Here is a 21823-nt window from a genome sequence, read left to right on the forward strand (position 1 = left end):
AATAAAAGTCACGCAATCGTAAACAATAACAACGATAAAATGACAGCATTTTAAAAATATTGCTTACTTGCTTACGACAATGTAAAGATGGCCGCGTGCTGGCACGATCATAAAATTGTGTGACCTTGTTAAACACTTTCTCAGATCGTCCGACGATTCTTGTGATGCCGTGGTGACCTACTGCCACCACTAAAGAGAGGGGGCATTGCATATCCGTCATACAAACAATATCCAAGGAGTCCATTCATATAGAAATCTTTCTAGTGAGCGACCGTGCCATCCGCAAACTTAAAAGCCACGGTTAAGGACGTCAGTAACCTAAAAATCTTGGCGAACTTTGCATAACATACGGCAAGTGCTAGCGGCGATTTTTATGTAATATGCTGTAATAAAGTTATGTAACTATCATTTTGGCCTCATATTTTGGCGGGTTACGATATAGTCTATAGCCATGGCGGCAACCGTTCGCGCGCTTTCCTTTTGACAGCTGAGTGCGTTTGGAATTCGAATTCTCGCGAGTGTGTGTTCCATTTTTTCAGTGACCATAGTGTGTGACATTTATTGTTTTCTAATCGGCAAAGGAATTTAAACACGGTGAGTTGTGCAATTATGTTATATCATTTTCTCATAACGTATTCGTTTCGAAATTATTATTTTTTCTGGGTTTTATCAGTGGCTTGTGAAAGTGTCGACGAAGCGGAAATACGTTAGCCTACTACCATCTTTTTATGGTTGGAGTGAAGGACTAGCACACGCATTGAATACAAGTTAATCATCTGGCCTGCTTGCGTAAGTTATTGATGACACTGGCATATGTACAATCTTCTGTAGAACCTTATTTTATCGTCGAAATGTCTGACGCAACTGGAAGTATTCTACAAACAAAATAAAAATATATATTCGACCTACAGACCTTAATTCGTTGATCTGTGTTTGTAAACCGTTTCGACTCCTATAGATAATGCTTAAAAGTAATAAATTCCCTTAGAAGATCCAGCCTAGGTTAGTCTGTGTTGTATTGTATGATTTAAAACCTCATATGATAATTTGAATACCGTTTAACTACAAAATAAATTAACTTTGTTTTTTGAATGAATTTTAAAAAATACTAAAAGAAGTTCGCAATTTAAAAAAGTTGCCCGCGCTTTTTTTTAAGTTAGAAGTCGTGTTTTTATTATATTTGAACCCAATTCATTAGAAATTAATTGTAAGTACTTACAGTTAATTTCTAATGAATTGGGTTCAAATATAATAAAGACATATACCTACGTACCTACATAATATAGTTCTAACATAATTTCATTTTCTTTTCATTAATTATAGAATAGGTTAATATACGTTTAATCAAAATATCCCATAATATTTATATTACGAGCCCTTGCCTAAGTTATTCCTTCGAAACAAAGTAAAATCGATTAGTTTAGTTCATATTATTATTTTCTATATGTCATGTTCAAAAACTTCAAATTTAAAGTTAGACCAGCCTCTAAACTACTATGAAAACATTCAAATATATGAAAAACTATATCATGTAGTCATTGCGTGATGCGTGAACAAATATACAGACAGACAGACATATATTCTAAACAAAAATTGTTTTCGCTTCTATTAGTCCCATAAATATCGATAATTTTCTGTAATATCTCCTATATACAGACAGCCCACTTTGTTATATATATATAGATAGATTAAATTCTGATTAATTATTGCCGGCCAATATTTTTACCATAGATAAAATTTTAATTCTCAAATGTAACGTATTTTCGGCAAGCTGTAATTCCTCGAGCAACTGGCAGTTCATAATTAAATTATTGAAACAATAGCACGCTATGATTTCAACCGCTTATCGATATCGACGTGCGTACATTCGACAGCACATCAACCTATTCAAATTCGTTATACCTAAATTCACTCATATTATCGTGACATAAAGATCCATGGAGGATATCTTGAAATGCAGTCGACTGTACAGAGAAAAAAAAAGTAAATTTTGATGAATTTAATCTTAGACGTATTGCAGAGTACCTAAGCATAAGTAGGTATTCTTGTTCGCGAGTCTCTCATATTTTGTTTACTACCGTGGTGTTGATGCTGCGAAGCGCGAGCAAGAAAATTACTTAAAATTTTGAAAATTAGACTCTGATTGTACATACGACCGCCTGCCTGACGTCAACTCTCCTTGAGAATGCTATTGTTTCCTATCAGCTGCCTAAGCTATGTATCCCTTAGTCGCCTCATACCATATCCAGGGAGGGACCACACGAAACAAAATACAAACACACGACTGCGTTCACGAGTAAAATTGCATTTTTGTATCAGTTTAAAAAAAATCAATCCTACTAGTATTATAAATGCGAAAGTTTGTGAGTATGTATGAGTGTGTGTGTGTTTGTTACTCTTTCACGCAAAATCTACTGGACCGAATGTTATGAAATTTTCCACACGGGTAGAATAATACCTAGAATAACATATAGGGTACTTTTTATACCGAAATTCCCACGGGAGCGAAACCCCGGGGCACAGCTAGTATGACATATACAGAATAACGAGTCAAGACTGTTGAAACTAGAAGGTTACGTTTTTTCTCTCTCATCCCGGTTACATTCGGAGCTGTGAAGCCCCAAAACCCAGGGTTAGCGTAAAAACATGTTTGTTCCACAGTTACATTAAACATTACGGTTATGGTGATGACTTCTTAATAAAAGTTGTTACAAATTTTTAGTATTTTATGACGGTTCAGTTTATTTTTATAACATCACAATTTTTCAACCAAGTTTAAATCTTCGTATTTAAATCCAGTTGCATTGTTACAGTCTATGAATTATCGTAATGATCCTATATAAATATATATATGATATCTTTTAATACCTAGATTGTAAACATTTTTTACGATTGTCTGACCTTGTCAAGTTCTTAGGAAATCCGTCATTTTTGTGCAGCCATTCGTCCATCGTCGAAGTAAATTGTGGTCATAGTGAACCACATCGCAATACTGATTACATTCCACTTGTATTCAAAGATGAGATCCAAAATGGCGTAATAGATTGCAATATTGTTCAGCGAATACTGTGAAATTGTTTAGTAACTGGCCGACGACTGCCGACCAATTAGTTTGTGTAGTTTTTGTGAAAATACTATCCCAACTAATATTATAAATGCGTAAGTAAGTTTGTTTGTATGTTACCTCTTCACACATTATCTACCTGGATCGATTGTTATGAAATCTGGTACAGGGGTGGAAAATGACCTGGAATAACACATAGGGTACTTTTTATCCCGAAATTCCCACGGGAGCGAAGCCCCGAGGCGCAGCTAGTATGATGTAAAATTTGACGTGAAAAAGTGCCTGTGAAGGTCAAATTTTTGAATTGATTTTATTTAACCTCCGTGGCCTAATGATCATCACGCCGGACGGCTACACTAGAGGTCCCGGGTTCGATCTCCGTTCAGGTCAAGAGGGAAAATGATATTTTTCAGATTGACCTGGGTCTTTGTCTGGTATATGAATCATAAGTTTCTTTTGGAATTTTTTCTCAGCCGTGTTCGTTCCGAAATGCTAGTAGTTTGTGGCTTTTTACCAGATTTTACTTAACTTTCATTGTATGTCCCTCTCGGGTGGAATCTTGCAGCTCAAATTTAAAGCATATATCTTCAACCGATTGATCTGAAATTTCGTACACACGTTTAGTTTGGATGACAATGTATTATTATGATAAGCATGGCCTGACGGTGCACCCAAAAAACGCTCCAGACGTGGAAACTCCTCAACGGTTTACTGCCCGGATACGATTTTTTTATCACACATGCAATAGATCTCTCCGACAACAATAGAAGCTTGTGTTAAAAATTAATATTTTTTTTAAAACCTATTTAGAAAATACTGTTAATATATTTTTTTACGTGAAAATGTGTCTGTAAAGGTCTCATTTCTGAACGATTAGACTTTTATTTCCTGTTCAAAAACAATCATAATTATCATCTTAATATTACATACGAAATGATTTAAACTAAACTATTTTTAAACTGTCCATGAATTTAATTCACGGGTATAATGAACTGTGACATTTATAGTATGATATACCTAGTTACAGATGAACAATTAAACGCATCCATATACCTACTCTTGACCTCATAATATAAAACCTTCAACTTAGGGGGTCGTCAGCCATTTTATGTATTTTAATACTTGCAATTATTTATTTTATGGACATGTAGGAAGCAATTAAATTTTGACAATATATCCTTGAATGACTTTAACGTGTCTCGTTGTATATTAATTAGTTTTCACTGTAAAAGACAAAGACAAAGATTATTTATTTGCAAAAACATGAAACATAAGTATATTTAGTGGCGACTTAACAGGATTGCCTCCGCGAGGGGTCTCTAGTTTACTGTAAAAAGGACGAGTGATGAATTTTATCAGTGGTGATTAGATGTTGCTCGGGGCTTCGTTCCCGTGGGAATTTTGAATCTCGAATAATGTAACTTTCTAATGGTGTAAGAATTTTTGAAATTGGTTCGGTCGTTTAGGAGTTTACCCGCCTCAAACATACAAACTCACCAACGCTTACCTCTTTATATATTTAATAATACTACAGGTCTGTCCCGGCTTCGCTCGGGTAAAACCATAATAAAAAAGTTGTCTATGTCACTTCAGAACGTTTACTACATCTGTGCCAAATTTCATCAAAATCGTCCTAGTAGCCCAGCCAGTAGTTTTGACTTTATCTATAAAAACATAAATACAAATCTTTTTCAATCTTTCTTTTATAATATACTCGTAGTATCGACTAGCGGCCCGCCTAGCCGCTTTGCGCGGGTACAACATAATGAAAGTAGCCTATGTCACTTCTGAAGGTATCGTCTATCTCTGTGCCAAATTTCATCGAAATCGGCCTAGTAGTTTTTGAGTTTATTAATTACAAACAAAAATACAAATCAATATTAGGATATAGATGAATGACCAAAAAACATTTAGGATATCGTTGATGTCTTTTGTATTAGAAATGGTTCAAACATATATTTTTTTGTAAATTTAACTAAAATAAAATGAAGTTACTAGCTGCGCCCCGGGGCTTCTATCCCTTGGGAATTTCGTAATAAAAAGTACACTGGGCGTTAATCCAGATTATATTCTACCCGTGTAATAAATTTCATAACAATCGGTCCAGTGGATTTTGCGTGAAAGTGTAACAAACATACATAGATCACATCCTCACTAACTTTCGCATTTATAGTATTAGCAGGATATTTTCTCAATAATATGACAATGTAAGAACACAATAAAGTAGGTACATGGTCAAAATGTATACTGAAACGCGGCCAAAGACGCGGGTGGCCACTAGTCCCAAACCCAACTAATATAAATGCGAAACTAAGTTTGTTTGTTACCTCTTCATGCTATCTACTCAACCAATCTGCTTAAAATGAGTTTCTTTCGGCATTTCTTCACAGCAGTGGTCGTTCCGAAATGCCAGTAGTGTGTAGTTTGTGAGAAATTACTATTTAATATAAAAATTTACGTGAAAAAGTACCTGTGAAGGTCTAATATCTGAATAAATGATTTGAATTTGTTTTGCACACACATAGTTTGAAATACAGAGAAGGACATAGGACATCTTTCATTCCGATAAAATTACTCCGTGGGAAATTCACGCGGGCGGAGCCGCGGGCGAAATCTAGTTTGATTGTAAAATTAGGTTTTCTCTAGTAATTTCTAGGATCTTAGTGATACTCATCTAGTCTAGTCCAGAGGTATACTATACGACTCATAATGTGGACCTAATTTTTGCAATCTGTTGAAACTTGATTGTTGTGTGCAACAATCGAAGAGAGAATTTTTTCGATTTAACACGTTGCCAATATTTTGTCAACACGCTCGATCCACGATTCTGAACAATTTTTAGTATGGGGGTAACTCCGAAATCGCGATAAAAAAAATTCAGCTGTTCTATATACAAAATTAAATAAGTACCTAACATGTGGAAAATGTATGGATCAGCTGATTTTTTTTTTGTCGCAATTTCAAGGTTGCTTCCATACGAAAAGTTGTTCAGTGCCATCGACCGAGCATGTAGATAAAATAATGACAATGTATAAGAAATCATCCTGTATATTTCATCTTATAGCGTAGCGTCGTAGTTGAGCGACAAAATGCCGCTTGACGCTATCTACTCAACGAAGCTTCTTGATATGTTGCATACATATAGTTTGAAGTATGGAGAAGGACATAGGATAGTTTTCATACTGGAAAACTGACGGAAATATACGCGGGCGACGTCGCGTGCCAAAGCTTGTGTTACGTTTAAAAATACTATATATCAATATCGATCGATTACTTTTTACAATTTGAATTAAAACGTGTTTACTGAACCGATATCAGCACTAGATTTTGCATGCGGCTTCGCCCACGTAAATTTCCCACAGAAACATTTTTCCGGGATGAAAAGTATATCCTTCCTCCCTATGTCCTTCTCAATGTTTCAAACTGCATGTAATACAAAATTTCAATAAGATTGGTCGAGTAGATAGAACGTGAAGAGGTAACAAACAAACATACTTTCACATTTATAATATTAAGATTCTGTGTCATAATTGCAAGTGCAATACTCGGCGACACATTTTGCTAACCTTGTACGTGCACGAGTCGCATACAAAATTGCGACTAAATACATTGAGAGCACACTATCGTGCATAAATATTGTATTAAAATAATACTTACGGAACACTCGCTTAGAGAACCAAGACATTGCCATACAACGTGGCGATGCTGCCAGCCCTCTGGGCACATTAGTTCATGGCAACGAATTGCCGGGCAAAACTTGGCATTTTTGAAAATACATAATTTGTACGTTTTTAGTAGTTCAATTTAGTTAGGAAATCTCAATATTTCTTTCTCGCGTCCGCATAATAATGAATGGGACGGACGCATAATGTGCGTTTTGCAAAATGAGCACTTGACGCAGAATGAAAACTTCGCAATATGTGGCCTTCGCAAAGATCTTAAATTTGAATTTTGAATTTAGTACTCTGATAGGGACCAACACTGTTCAAATGAGTTTCTTTCGGCATTTCTTCTCAGCAGTGGTCGTTCCGAAATGCCAGTAGTTTGTAGCTTGTGAGAAATAACTATAAATATTGACGAGAAAAAGTGCCTGTGAAGGTCTAATTTCTGAATAAATGATTTGAATTTTTGAATTTGAATTTGATCGTGCTAATTCTATCCTACTAATATTATTACAAATTCGAAAGTATGTGGGGATGGTGTGTGCATGTAAATTTGTTACGTTATCACGCAAAATCTACTGGACGGATTGTAATGTGATTTGGTACACGGGTAGAATATAACCTGGAATAACCCATAGGATGCTTTTTATCTAGAAATTCCCACGGAAGCCGGGCGCGGCTAGTGCGAAAACAAATTAAGTTTTCACGACAAATAAAATTGGTGAGGAAAATTTTCTGCAAGCACATATTTGCATAGATTTTTACCAGTTCATTTTTACAGTTTCTGTTTGAATTTTGCATATTTTGACGCATATTCATCGCCACGGACCCACGGATACTTGTATGGAAATTACACATATATACAAATGTATGGTAATTTCGTGTTCGTGTTTTAATTCACGTTCTTTTTACAGATTTTCTTTAAGAAAGCCTTCTACTAAAGCTTTGTAGACTACTAGCGGTTTACCCGTAGTATCGGCCGTTTAAATGCCCTCGGGCACAGTTTTTTCTTCGTATTAAAACGGGTTTGTGATACCTAATTGATATAAAATATCCATAGCGAATTTTGAACATACACAGCGCCATCTATATACTCCATGTATAATTATCAAATTTTGTATTATAATGTATAATTATAAATTGGATTCATGCAGACCCTTGTTTAAAAAAATAAATATACTAACGTTTACATCTTTGTACATATTAGAAGCAGGTGTATTTGCAAAAAAAACACCCAATACTGTTTAGGAAAGCTAATGAGAACAGAAGGTATTTATCTAGAGATCCAACTAAACTTTATTATCCAATTACCCACTCAACATTATATCAAAAAAAATGTCATGTTATCATTATAAAAATATTCGACAAAATTCCAAAATTCATACGCGAATTGACATTAAATCATTTTAAAAGACAATTAAGTTAATAAATTAAGTTATTAAGTTAAATTCTCGATGAATGTTTTTACACAATCAAAGATTTTTTGGATCGCAATGACATTAATTAACATACATGTAGATTGGAAGTGACATTTTATCTTAATTTAATCTGATGTCATTTTATAATTTTTTAAATATGTCATTATTAACATTTGCATGGTGTTGACAACGGCTAAATAGGCTTGTTCTAAACCATTGTGTGGATATTGTATTACCTAGCCTATTTAAGCAAATAAAATGATTTGATTTTGATTTTGTGAAGCCGCGGGTAACAGCTGGTTAATAATAAATTCAAATTCAAATCATTTATTCAGAAATTAGACCTTCACAGGCACTTTTTCTCGTCAATTTTTATATTTATAGTTATTTCTCACAAGCTACAAACTACTGGCATTTCGGAACGACCACTGCTGAGAAGAAATGCCGAAAGAAACTCATTTGAACAGTGTTGGTCCCTGTCATGCCAGATCGGCTAACCATTATTGTTTCTTACAATGTTTTTTTTTCTAATAATATATAAAAGTACATAATGTACATAGTCAAAAGGTATATCAAAATATTTTACGTATTACAATAATCATAAAAGCAACTCTCATTTTAAAAGATCATAGATCATGATCTACGGAACCCTTCGCAGGCGAGACGACTCGCGCTAGGCCGGTTCTATTATATTCCACTATTTCTTCGACATCTTCCGTTGTTAATAAAAAAAACTCAGAAATTTTAATTAATTTAATTTCACAATGTATTATGTCACAGTTGCGCAAGATTATAGTAAAAACGGATCCGTGCCGGCGTCTGTTCACCTACATTTTTGAAATTTTATTTCTTGTCGAATATGTTTTTCATTGGTTCAATGTCAAAATCTGGCGTGAAGAAGTTAAACGCAGAAAACAAAAAACGAACAAGGAAATCATATTGCATCGTTTGTGGACGAAATATCATCGGGTGAATCAACATAAAACTCTTCCGTTACTGAGTGATTGACAGACAACGCATGCTGAGACTACTGGGCGTAGAAAGTTGAAATTTGCTGTGTAGGTTCCTAGGACAGTGTAGGGGAGCACTAAGAAGGGATTACCTGAATTTCCCGCGGGAAAGCGCAAAAGCTAGTACAAAATGACATACAAAACTATAACTGTCTTTTGGAATCAAGGAAAACATTCTCCCTATCATTCAATCTTTCTTGCTTATTGCTTCTTTCTTAACCTCCTATTAACGTATCCCACTGCTGGGCAAATTTTCCCTTTGTTCTATTCCCACCCGTCTCGGTCCAAGCCAAAGTCTGGCTAACCTTTAAAAAAGTGTTGAGGTCATCCCGCCATCAACTCTTTCATCTGCCTCTGCCCCTCCGGCCTTCAGGCACCCGAAAAGTAGCTAATTTTGGCCAGTCCCATTTCAACCTGTCAGTTTTGCCGATCACATCCTGAATTTTTGTCACATTTTTCCGTACTTTGTCTTATAAGACGGAGAGTAAATATGCTGCGCCTGCGCTCCATTTCCCATTGATACCCTGAGTCTGGACATATTGCTTGTATACTTTTTTCTGTTCACTTAAAAATACAAAATAAGTTCATATTATTACACGTACATACGTAAATTATTACAAGTACTACATATTATACATGTATACGTATGTTACACTTCCGTCCGTTTTCCTATATATGTGCATATTTACACTAGTGTTGCGAGCAATGCAACATCACAAAAATATCGATAGTAAATAGAATCAGTCGATAGTATCCTAGTCAACTGAGTACTATAAACAGATAGGTAAAATCATCGATATTGTTGGCACTATTGAATTTAGATATATGTCGAAACTAAGTATGTATGAAACAGTATTGGCTTCCATTACTGCACTACTGGTTGTGAAGGCGCGAAGCCCGGGTCAGCATAAAAAATAATCCTTTAAATTTTAAAGTCCCCGCTGTGATTTTACAACCGGCCGCCTGTCGGCAACCCTCCTTGGGAAAATAAATAAATGCAATTGTTGTCTATCAGCTAGGCTGTGTCCCTTAGTCTCGTACGACATCCACGGAAGGATATGGTATGGTTCTATTCTAGGGCGGAACCACACAGACAGTGCTACCTTTAACTGTTCTAAATAAAATTCATTAATTTCAGATTAAATTATTGTAATTATTAATAACAATATAGTAACAAATTATCACAATTAATTTGAAAGTTGCATACCTACCGATAGTATCTAACTAAAACTATCGATAGAATCATGCTATCAATAGTCCTAGATCCAATGTTAAGGTTACTGTTAATGTTAAGGTTACTAACCTCAAAAACTAATCATACAGGTATAATCGATAAGTCGCAAAGAGATTACTATTTATTACAAAAGTATCGATAGCTTTGCAACACTATTTCGTACGACATGCGTGTGCGCACCATATAGAATGCATGTTTTTGTTATGTCATCGCCTTCACTTCTCTTGCCAATATAAATAAATACATTACTTACATACATATAGTGGTACCAAGCCGTTTTTATATTAAAACAAGCTCTAGGAGTTAGTATAAGGTTAGCATTAGTTAATAATTCTAGGGTTGACAAACCTAATGCTCCACAATGTCGTCGAACAGTTCGCCAAACTTTGACGGATTCGGTATACATTGCTGGTTTTAAGTTGCGGTAAATAAGCACTCATACTAACTGCGCAATGTTCACGCATTCGCGTCGGCGTGTGTCTGAGTTCGGCGACAGTGTGGAGCCGGTATAATATTTCCACGCAACTAAAGCCTCGTGAATAATATACATCCTATAAGATGAGCAATCTGTTTAACCCATAGCTAAAGTGTGTGCATAGAGCACACAGTATTATAGTGATATATCAGTGTTAGTTCGACATAAACTTCTCAGTCAGATTTTAACTTCACTATGTTACCTTCATAAATAAATTTAAGTACTTGGTCATAAAATTGAAAATAAGCAGATTCCTTCTAGTGACAACAAGGAGGACATTTTTAAAAACAAACTGGTATTTTTTTTTTTTATTGATTTTTTCATCTAAGTAGGTGTAGGTACATTCATGGGTGTAGGTGTAGGTACATAATTTTTGTTTAGGAGGAAAATAAATGAGGTGCATTTATTTTCCTCCTAAACAAAAATTGTATAATTTTAAAAACTAAATAATAAAATTCCATTTAACACACATTTAATTCATCATGGCATACATTCAGTATTTTTAAGTATTATCTTTAAGTATATATTAAGTTTAAGTTAAAGTTTTATATATTAAGTTTAAGTTTTATATTATTATTAATATGTATCTTGCTATCTCTTTTTATACTATATTATTTAATATTTTTTATTCTTAATTTTATCATGCAGCGAGTACCTTTATATATGTATAAGCATATCTATATATACTTAGTTTATTTTTGCTTACCTGTTCCTTTTATTTGTACAATTTCTACACTATATTGAGTACCTAATTATATCCTCTAAAACTATCACTGGTTGACTGGAATAAGTCCGCCATTGTACATATATGTACCTTGTGTTATGTGTGTGCTTTTATCATTTGTTTTTGAACAATAAAGATATTACAAACAAACATAAAATAATTAAATAAAACGCATACTTTAGGTTACACATCGGGTAAATTCTAGAAATTCTCATCAGTCGGTATAATGTTGAGACTACTTGAGAATATTTAATACGGAGCTTATCGCAATACAACCGCTCGGGCCGCGGAGAATGGAAATAACGGAAATAAAATAATTTCCACTAATTACTGTTACAAATTTATAGATAAGACTCTAAAATACAGTGTGTTACATGTTAGTTATTGATACAAAAAACAATACAAAAATATATACCATATATTCCTTGTATAACCTGGGCATTAAATGACCTCAAATTTAAATGTAAATATAATATACCCAACGAAAACTTTTTATTCTTCAAATCTAATAACATAAATAATTTATTGTTACTTGACATGTTAATGAAAAGACTAATTTTCCACTTGTCCACAGGAATCATGACAAGAAAGTACATCTGAGCACAAAATGACAGTCAACACGCGCCCCTCAACCAACATGGAGTCGAACATAATATCTGAAAGGAATTATGTGCGCGACTGTACTGGCATTGACGTCAACATGAACGAGAAGAGATTGACGTCTGTGCAGCAGTTTTATAACGGAAAAAATGTGCTCATCACTGGTGCCACAGGTGAAAAATATTTTTCTTTCTTGTCTAGTGTTGATATTGCTAACAGCTTGTTACATTTTATTCAAATTATATAAAGGGATCTGATATTACTTGACTCTCTCTGTAATATTTACAATTAGATCGATTCTCTGGTTCTTCTGCCGCCATAGAAGGTTAATAAATATATTTAATTTTAGTAAAATCTATTATAGTATTATTAGGACAAATCACACAGATTGAGCAAGCCCCAAAGTAAGTTCGAGATATGTGTTATGGGATACTAACTCAACGATACTATATTTTATAACAAATACATATATAGATAAATATCCAAGACCCGGGCCAATTAGAAAAGGATCATTTTTCATCATGACCCGACCGGATTACCACTGCGCCACCAAGTTTGAAGCCCAGGGTCCGATTTCCCGCTTCTTCTTCACACTGTTATTGTGTTTGATATTCTTAATTGTCAGACCATTGTCGCGCATGTCATCCTGGACGACATGAAGTCTGCAGTTGTTAGTTGTCCCTTTCTGCTTCTGTACAGGCTGCTAAAATTATAAATGCGAAAGTCTGTAAGGATGTATGTATGTTTGTTACTCTTTCACGGAAAATGTACTGGACCGATTGTTATGAATGTTCAAGATTCCGTGGACCAGTTTTACATCCAATGTCAAAGTACTGCAATGAGCTAAGTGTCAACGCGAACTGATGACCACTAATTCGGAGGAGGAAAGCTGGTTTCTTTGACTACATACAAAGGGGACCCCAGTTTGAATTTCTAAGACTGATTCTTGAAGGCAAAATCCCTGGCAAAAGATCTCCTGGCCGCCCTCGACGAAAGTGGTTCGATGACATAAAGGATTGGACCGGACTTGGATACAATCAACTGAAAATAGCGGTCCAAAGCCGCGAGGGTTTCCGTATGCTGACCTCCAAACTTCAATTCGAAGATGGCACCCCATGATGATGATGACTGTTATGAAACTCGGTACACGGGTAGAATATAACCTGGAATATCTCATACAGTACTTTTTATCCATGAGCTTCGCTTCCATGGAATGGAAGCGATAGTTTAAAATATTTACAAAAAATATTTTTTTTTTGCAGTGAGTGCAAAGAAAATGAGTATAGAATAGATAGAATATTGTTTTAATTTGCAGGTTTCCTCGGCAAAATTTTGGTGGAGAAGCTTCTCCGGTGTTGCCCGGGAGTGGAGAATCTGTACCTTCTAGTTCGACAGAAAAAAGGCAAAGACATATACACAAGAATAGACGAAATATTTGATGATCCTGTAAGTACCACCTTTTTCTTTTTCTTAACCTGAGGAAATTTACGTTACAGCTCCGTTGTGCACCGTTTTTCTATAGGTTTTTACACTGACATGAGCTGTTGACGTACGTCGAAATTTCTACGTTCTTCTCCGTCGACGGATGTCAAGGTAACGGGCACGACCGAGCAATAGTGACGGGCTGTAAGCAGAAAGAGAGGTTAAGTCATGGAATTAGTAGATACTCCGTGAAGTACTTACTATATTTAAGTATCTCTTTTGAATGAATAAATGAATGGATGAATGAACATATTTACAAGTATTATTAAATCTATGGTATAAGTATCTCATTTGAATGAATGGATGAATGAAAACTTATTGCCAAAATTTAAACACCCCAACACGAAATAATATTTGCAAACATCATTTGGAGTCGTTTCGAAATCGTCAGAGTAAAAGAGAGGTTTTCTTTCGTTTTCATTTCGTGCCGGATTCAAATCTCACAATCTGCGGAGCATGGATTCAAAATCGACCTCCCAATAACTTTGAGCAAAAAAATTATTGAAATTTTATAAAAAAAATAATAATATATTTCCTTACATATTATAAAACAAAGTCCACTACCGCGTCTGTCTGTCTGTTCGCGATAAACTCAAAAACCACTGCATGGATTTTCGTGCGGTTTTCACCAATAGATTAGAGTGATTCCTGTGGAAGGTTTAGGGGTATAATTTATTATGTTTTTACCCGAACGAAGCCGGGACAGGCCGCAAGTTTTTAAATAAACACACTTCGAATACAAAGAAAACTAAACACAAGCTAGCATACCTACTTAAGACAGATGATTTCCATACAACTATCGAAGTGAACATTTGACGACCTCGGTGGCGCAGTGGTAAAGTTCTTGCCACTGACCTTGACCGAGAGGTCCCGGGTTCGATCCCCGGTCGGGTCATGATGGAAAATGATCTTTTTCTGATTGGCCCGGGTCTTGGATGTTTATCTATATATGTATTTGTTGTAAAATATAGTATCGTCGAGTTAGTATCCCATAACACAAGTCTCGAACTTACTTTGGGGCTAGCTCAATCTGTGTGATTCGTCCTAATATATTTATTTATTATTATCGGTCCAAATATGCTAATACAATACCAAACCGAACAAATAGGACTTGTAGAAAAAATTTAACGGTCTGTCTCATTTCTTCTCTTTTTTCTAACACGCATTTCTCCCTATATGAGCTAAACGCAACATATGACGAAGTCTACACTTTTCTCTATCTATATGTTAAACGTAGACATAAGAAACTAAAGACTCTGTATCTGTTTGCCATGAGTAAGCGCATCGGGCATTGATTCAACAATTCTCCCATTTATTTATCTAAATAAGTAAATACCTAAATAAATAATACTTAGGTACTTTAAATAAGGTTTTTCCTGTAATAAGTATTACTTAAATTATTATCTTAACCTTTGTGGTGAGCACAACAAACATGTGTTTTAAGAAAATCAAATACAAACATTTATAAAGGATATATGGAATTGCATATCTTGTCATTGAAGACCTTTACTGGCTTATGACTTTCGATCTGTTTGGCTCAAGCATAGTGTATTATCTTCATATCAACTGTAATTAATTTATGTCATGATTACGTGCATTTCGTAAATGTGGATTGCACCGATCAACTTTGACGTTAATTTTATTTAGATAAAATGTTCGTCGAATGATAACGGTGAAAGACAACCACGACACAATTAAAACATGATGTGAATTTACTGTAAATTACAATCCAAGGTAATTTTCGATGAGTTATTGACATTTCCGTCGAAACGGAGGGCGTGACTCCGGCTATTTTAAGATACGTGTCGTGTTATCCTTGCGTCTGTTGTTTTTATATTTCTGCCAAATATTTGCACTCTAAATTAAAATGGCCTCCGATAGTCTTCAGGAAATGACAGCTTACAATTCGGGCTGAGTCTATCGTACATCATCACAATTGTCATATACTAGCTGATGCCCGCGAATTCGCTCGCGTGGTCGAATTTAGCTGGACCATTATGACTCTTCTTCAAGTGTTCAATATGTTCAGATTTTTATACCTCAACAGAAAATGCTTATCAGACTGAACAACTTTTTGTTAAGGCGTCATTTCTATATTTCCTATAGTTTAGTTGGACCATCATAGTTCTCCATCAGGTGTTCCAGTTTTCAAAATCATTTATACCCTATATGTTGCCCAGGCTTAATAGCTATATATAACAAAAAGTTTCATTCGAATCCGTCCATTAGTTCCGGAGATTAGCGTGTACAGAGATTTTTTTTCAAATACTTCGGTTACTATGACTCTATCGCCTAATTTTGTTTTTATGTAAATATATATTAATGTACAGAAATATTTATTCTACTGTTTTATTATATGTATTGATAAATAGATAAAGACATTACAACTACAGACGTATTTATCAACCTCTTACAAACCAAAAAACATATTAACTCTGTTTTCCAGGTGTTCGACCTCCTCAAAGAACAGCATCCGAAGTTTCGTCACAAAGTGGTGGTAGTCCCGGCTGACTGCGAGGTGGCAGGCCTGGGTCTGACCCTGACTGACCGGCAGATGTTGACTGAAAAGGTAAGGTCACTAACAGAATTCAGAAATGGATTTGTTATACATGTCACACACATGCTTTTCAACTTATTTTTGAAATAATGAAATGAAAAAAATCTGGAATCGAGCGGGAAATGAACCCGCGCCGCTGTCTGTCCAGGACAGTACTCTTGATCACTGAACTATCGAGACCATGCCAGAATTACTGTTCCCTATATATTCCTGGTTGCGTGTCTAGGGTCAGTGTAAAAAGTAAACTATAGAATTTGGAAGATTTTGCGGTGATTTTATGACATGTGCCTGACGTCAATATTCTTTGAGAGTGTGATTGTTGCCTATCAGCTTCCAAGGCTATATGTCTCTTAGTCGCTTTCTGACATCCACGGGAGGATATGTATATGGTCCTATTCTAGGGCGGAACCACAATCTAGGAAACGGTGCAGAGGCAATGGACATGCCGCTTTCATCTGGTTCAGGCAGAGGAAGCAAACTTAATGCCGGCTAAATATTATCGCGGTGCAGTGTGCCGAACGTTGGTAGATTCAGTATACCTACATTGCTGGTTTTTCCTTGCAGTAAATAAAAACTCTAATATGATCTGTCTAAATTCGGCTATAGTGTGATCTGTCTAAATTCGGCTATAGTGTGATCTGTCTAAATTCGGCTATAGTGTGATCTGTCTAAATTCGGCTATAGTGTGATCTGTCTAAATTCGGCTATAGTGTGATCTGTCTAAATTCGGCTATAGTGTGATCTGTCTAAATTCGGCTATAGTGTGATCTGTCTAAATTCGGCTATAGTGTGATCTGTCTAAATTCGGCTATAGTGTGATCTGTCTAAATTCGGCTATAGTGTGATCTGTCTAAATTCGGCTATAGTGTGATCTGTCTAAATTCGGCTATAGTGTGATCTGTCTAAATTCGGCTATAGTGTGATCTGTCTAAATTCGGCTATAGTGTGATCTGTCTAAATTCGGCTATAGTGTGATCTGTCTAAATTCGGCTATAGTGTGATCTGTCTAAATTCGGCTATAGTGTGATCTGTCTAAATTCGGCTATAGTGTGATCTGTCTAAATTCGGCTATAGTGTGATCTGTCTAAATTCGGCTATAGTGTGATCTGTCTAAATTCGGCTATAGTGTGAACTGTCTAAATTCGGCTATAGTGTGATCTGTCTAAATTCGGCTATAGTGTGATCTGTCTAAATTCGGCTATAGTGTGATCTGTCTAAATTCGGCTATAGTGTGATCTGTCTAAATTCGGCTATAGTGTGAACTGTCTAAATTCGGCTATAGTGTGATCTGTCTAAATTCGGCTATAGTGTGATCTGTCTAAATTCGGCTATAGTGTGATCTGTCTAAATTCGGCTATAGTGTGATCTGTCTAAATTCGGCTATAGTGTGATCTGTCTAAATTCGGCTATAGTGTGATCTGTCTAAATTCGGCTATAGTGTGATCTGTCTAAATTCGGCTATAGTGTGTAGCTGGCATTAGGTTAAGTTTTGCCAGCGTCGACATGGAATTTATTTTCTTGGTTTGATGTTGTCTAGGATTATATGCCCAAAGACCATTCGATGTAGAAACGTACAAAAGCGGGCTTTAGATAAAAATGAGTCTTGGTTACTTGAATCAATAATTTTTCTTTAATTAATTTGTAGCTCCATAAAGTCTGGATAAAGTTTCATTCGTTCGTTCACCTCATTCTTCTACATCCAGGTGAACATAATCTTCCACTCCGCAGCGACGGTCAAATTCGACGAGCACCTCCGTGCAGCGCTGAACACCAATGTCAGAGCTCCCCTACATCTCCTCAGGCTGGCCAGGGATATGAAGGATTTAGATGTAAGTAATATATAACCTAAGTGACTGTCAAATTTGACAACGCTGAACAGCCACGGGATATGAAAGACCTCAGCGCGCACGCGTGCCCGTCTATGACAGACCTAGATATTAATATTTCAAGGAACGAATTAGCTCCGCCCTAGACTGTATTTTGTTCATTTTGTATTTTTATTTTTAATCTATGTACTTAGTTTTTTTATGTAGTCTGTGTGATGTTTGGCCCAAGCATGGTGCAGTATGCTCATAACATATGTAATTGATTTATGACATTATTACGTACGTTTTGTACATTTAGCTTTTTTTATTTATATATATATTGTGTGACAATTTTCAATAATTTTATTGGAAATACAACTTTTATTTTATTTATTCATTAAAATTTTGACATTTTTAATAATGATGTAAATTCGTCCTCCTAATTTTTAATATATGTATAAGATCTATATTTGTTAATTGACGTCCTTGGAGAAAAGGCTGCGGTGAAGTTTGTTGCGCCGCTTCTTCTTCACCTGCGCTTTGGAAGCCGGCAGTAGACTTAGTTTAAGTAATTTTTTTGACGTCAATAAGTGATGTATATCATCCTAAATTGAATAAAGAATTTTGAATTTATGTGAACGATTTGGCGCCATCATGGATTTAGTAAGTACTTCGCAGTACCTACTAATTCCATAGGCGTCATTATTAGTTTCATTCTAAGTGCGACAGTTAGCTTGTGAATACAGTATTATATCTTCTTCTTCATAGTCGTATTCCTCATGGCTGAGGGTCGTAGTCATTACGTGGAATGAAACACACACAGCAACTTCGGCATTATTAACGCAAGTTAATAATCAATCAGAGTGCAGGTTTCCTCACGATGTTTTCCTTCACCGGAAGCAAATGGTGGTCGATTAAAACTACTATAGGAACATGAGTCAGACTGGTATACAAACTCATGTGGCACGAGTAGGATTCGAACCTGGGACCTTACGATCCACAGGCGGCCGTCTATACCATTACACCACCACCTCTTCGTAGTAATTACACTTTTCACTATTATATATATGTATCATATATTACAGGTTCTAATGCACATATCGACTGCATACTCCAATTCTCACCTACCACACATAGAGGAGCGCTTCTACCCCTGCGAGGCGGACTGTGAACAGCTCCACCGAATGATTGACAAGCTGACTGACGGAGAGATTGACGCCCTCTTACCGACGTGAGTGGTTCTTTGTAAGCTATAACTTGCAATGTATGTTAGGGTGGAAACTTGCAATTTAATATTTAAGCACATATCATAGTTTGAAGATATCTTTATTAACATATATTTCAATGACTACAAACAAAACAAACAAACATACCCAAACGTTGGCAACCCTTGTGTCGAATGATATCATTCGACACAAGGGTTGCCAACGTTTTTTTTACCAGAAATAAAGCATATTTATATAAACGTAGTTATTGAAATATATGTTATATATATAATATATGTTATATTTCAATAACTACAAACAAAACAAACGTATAAGTATATCATTCGACACAAGGGTTGCCAACTTTTTTTTTTACCAGAAGCATATTTAGGTCTAAGAAGCGAAATAAACAGTATTTTAGAAAAAAATAGTAGTATCCTATTTTAATTAAAGTTCTTACGAACGCGACAATGCGCGAACGCACGCTTACACTTGCGTGTAAGTGTCGGTACCAACCGTCAGGCCTGCCAGTTTGATATTGACTATTGGATATTGATAGATTCATTCTGAAACAGAATGTAATTTTGCGGCTGCGCAGCACTAACACTGAGCGCCTGGGTGAATTTCACGAGCGTTTTGAACGCTGCCGCGGGCTGTCATTAGTGTGTATTAAATTGTGCCATACACAGTAATCAATTTAATTATCCTATTTTATAAATAAATAAAGTACTGGTACAATGTTGATTTTATAAATGTTTAATTAAAATATATATATTAGTGACTTATAAAAAAAGTGCGACACTAATGTGCGACGACCTCGATGGCGCAGTAGTAAAGTGCTTGCTCTGAACCGAGAGGTCCCGGGTTCGATCCCCGGTCTGGTCGTGATGGAAAATGATCTTTTTCTGATTGGCCCGGTTCTTGGATGTTTATCTAATTCTGATTTGTATACTGACAAGATTTTGTATATTGAACAGAGATTTAATTTCCAGGATATTAGGAGCATGGCCGAACACATACACGTTTACAAAAGCACTAGCCGAAAAGGAGTTACGGGAGAATGCTGGTGATCTTCCTGTTGGAATCTTCAGGCCTGCTATAGGTGATTTATGTTTCCTTTAGCTACATAAACTTTATAATATAACCAATATGTAGCTAGCAAGCTAATAATTATATTTTAATATAAATTGATTTTGTTTGGAAAACAATCAAAAGATCATTGATTAGAACCAATTATTTGTTTTTTACTTCACATCTAATGATGGCTCATCCCTTACTCTGGAGTTTTTTTTTATATATATATAGTATATTTAAGATATATAGTACCTATGGTGAAGAAGAAGCCTGTGAACCGAAAGGACCAAGGTTCGAATCCTACTCGCGTAACATACAGGGTGTAGAACTACCCTTGACAATAGCCGTCAGGTATGCATAGGGTATCACAATTAAAGTCACTTCAGAGAAAAAAAAAATACTGGGAAAAATAATTGTCTTGGATTTCCGGGTCTTGGATGTTTATTTATATATGTATTTATTATAAAATATAGTATCGTTGAGTTAGTATCCCATAACACAAGTCTCGAACTTACTTTGGGACTAGCTCAATCTGTGTGATTTGTCCCAATATATTTATTTATTTATTTAATTTTAAAATTCATATTAGCGTTAGTTTTGATATGGAATTGTTTAAAATTTTAATAATAGGGTTTCTTTGGATGAAATTACGTTTACATGATAAATTATACAAATCTGCAAAAAAAAATCGTATCAAGTTTGAACTCTATTATCTCGGATACTAAGTACTTACTGATATCCCAGGCATAGTTTCTTCGGGAAAAATGTTCTATTAATGTGGAGATTATATTAATGTGGGTTTCGGCCATGTCGTAGGTAATGTATACGTATAGGATTTGAACATGTGAACTTTTGGTTCTCAACTCTTCAAATATATGTTACAAATTGTGTTATGTTTTATTTTTCCAGTGACGTCAACGTACAAGGAACCTATTAACAATTGGTTGGACAACATGTATGGCCCTACTGGAGTAGCTGTAGGCACTGGTATGTACTTACTACGCTTATGCGGGCTTTACACTGTCGTCAAACATTTTTCTACTTTATTCGCTAACTAGCTTTTGCTTCGCCCGCGTGAATGTCTCACGGGAACATTTATTTCTTCTGGATAAAATATATTCTATGTCCTTCACCATTCTTCAAACTATTTTCATGCAAATTCAAATTCAAATCATTTATTCGGAAATTAGACTTTCACAGGCACTTTTTCTCGTCAATCTTTATATTTATAGTTATTTCTCACAAACTACAAACTACTGGCATTTCGGAACGACCACTGCTGAGAAGAAATGCCGAAAGAAACTCATTTGAACAGTGTTGGTCCCTATCATGCCAGATCGGCTTACCATTATTGTTTCTTACAATGTTTTTTTTTTCTTTCTAATAATATATAAAAGTACATAATGTACATAGTCAAAAGGTATATCAAAACAGGTTATGATTGTGATCCGAGTGCTGATTATAATATATATATATATCGATACATGCGATGGCCAAGTCGATCTATTTATTT

The 21823-nt window shown here is 35.4% G+C and overlaps 1 protein-coding gene across 3 annotated transcripts in view; it reads left to right on the forward strand.

Moving 5' to 3' along the window:
- Positions 1-284: 284 nt before the first annotated feature.
- The window catches only part of LOC128681849 (fatty acyl-CoA reductase wat-like), a 28637-nt gene continuing 7098 nt past the window's right edge, over positions 285-21823 (forward strand). The window contains exons 1-8 of one of the 3 annotated variants that reach the window (XM_053766087.2): positions 285-594; positions 12162-12360; positions 13503-13633; positions 16116-16238; positions 17930-18055; positions 19117-19262; positions 20229-20338; positions 21220-21297. In XM_053766087.2, the coding sequence (XP_053622062.1) occupies positions 12195-12360; positions 13503-13633; positions 16116-16238; positions 17930-18055; positions 19117-19262; positions 20229-20338; positions 21220-21297 (880 nt within the window). In that variant the 5' untranslated portion in view covers positions 285-594; positions 12162-12194. Of the gene's footprint in view, positions 595-684; positions 790-11043; positions 11159-12161; positions 12361-13502; positions 13634-16115; positions 16239-17929; positions 18056-19116; positions 19263-20228; positions 20339-21219; positions 21298-21823 lie in introns of those variants that run through there. The other 2 variants (XM_053766089.2, XM_053766088.2) reach the window with 2 other exon arrangements.

The sequence above is a fragment of the Plodia interpunctella genome, chromosome 28 (genome assembly GCF_027563975.2).
Source record: "Plodia interpunctella isolate USDA-ARS_2022_Savannah chromosome 28, ilPloInte3.2, whole genome shotgun sequence".
NCBI classification, from domain to species: Eukaryota; Metazoa; Arthropoda; class Insecta; order Lepidoptera; family Pyralidae; genus Plodia; species Plodia interpunctella.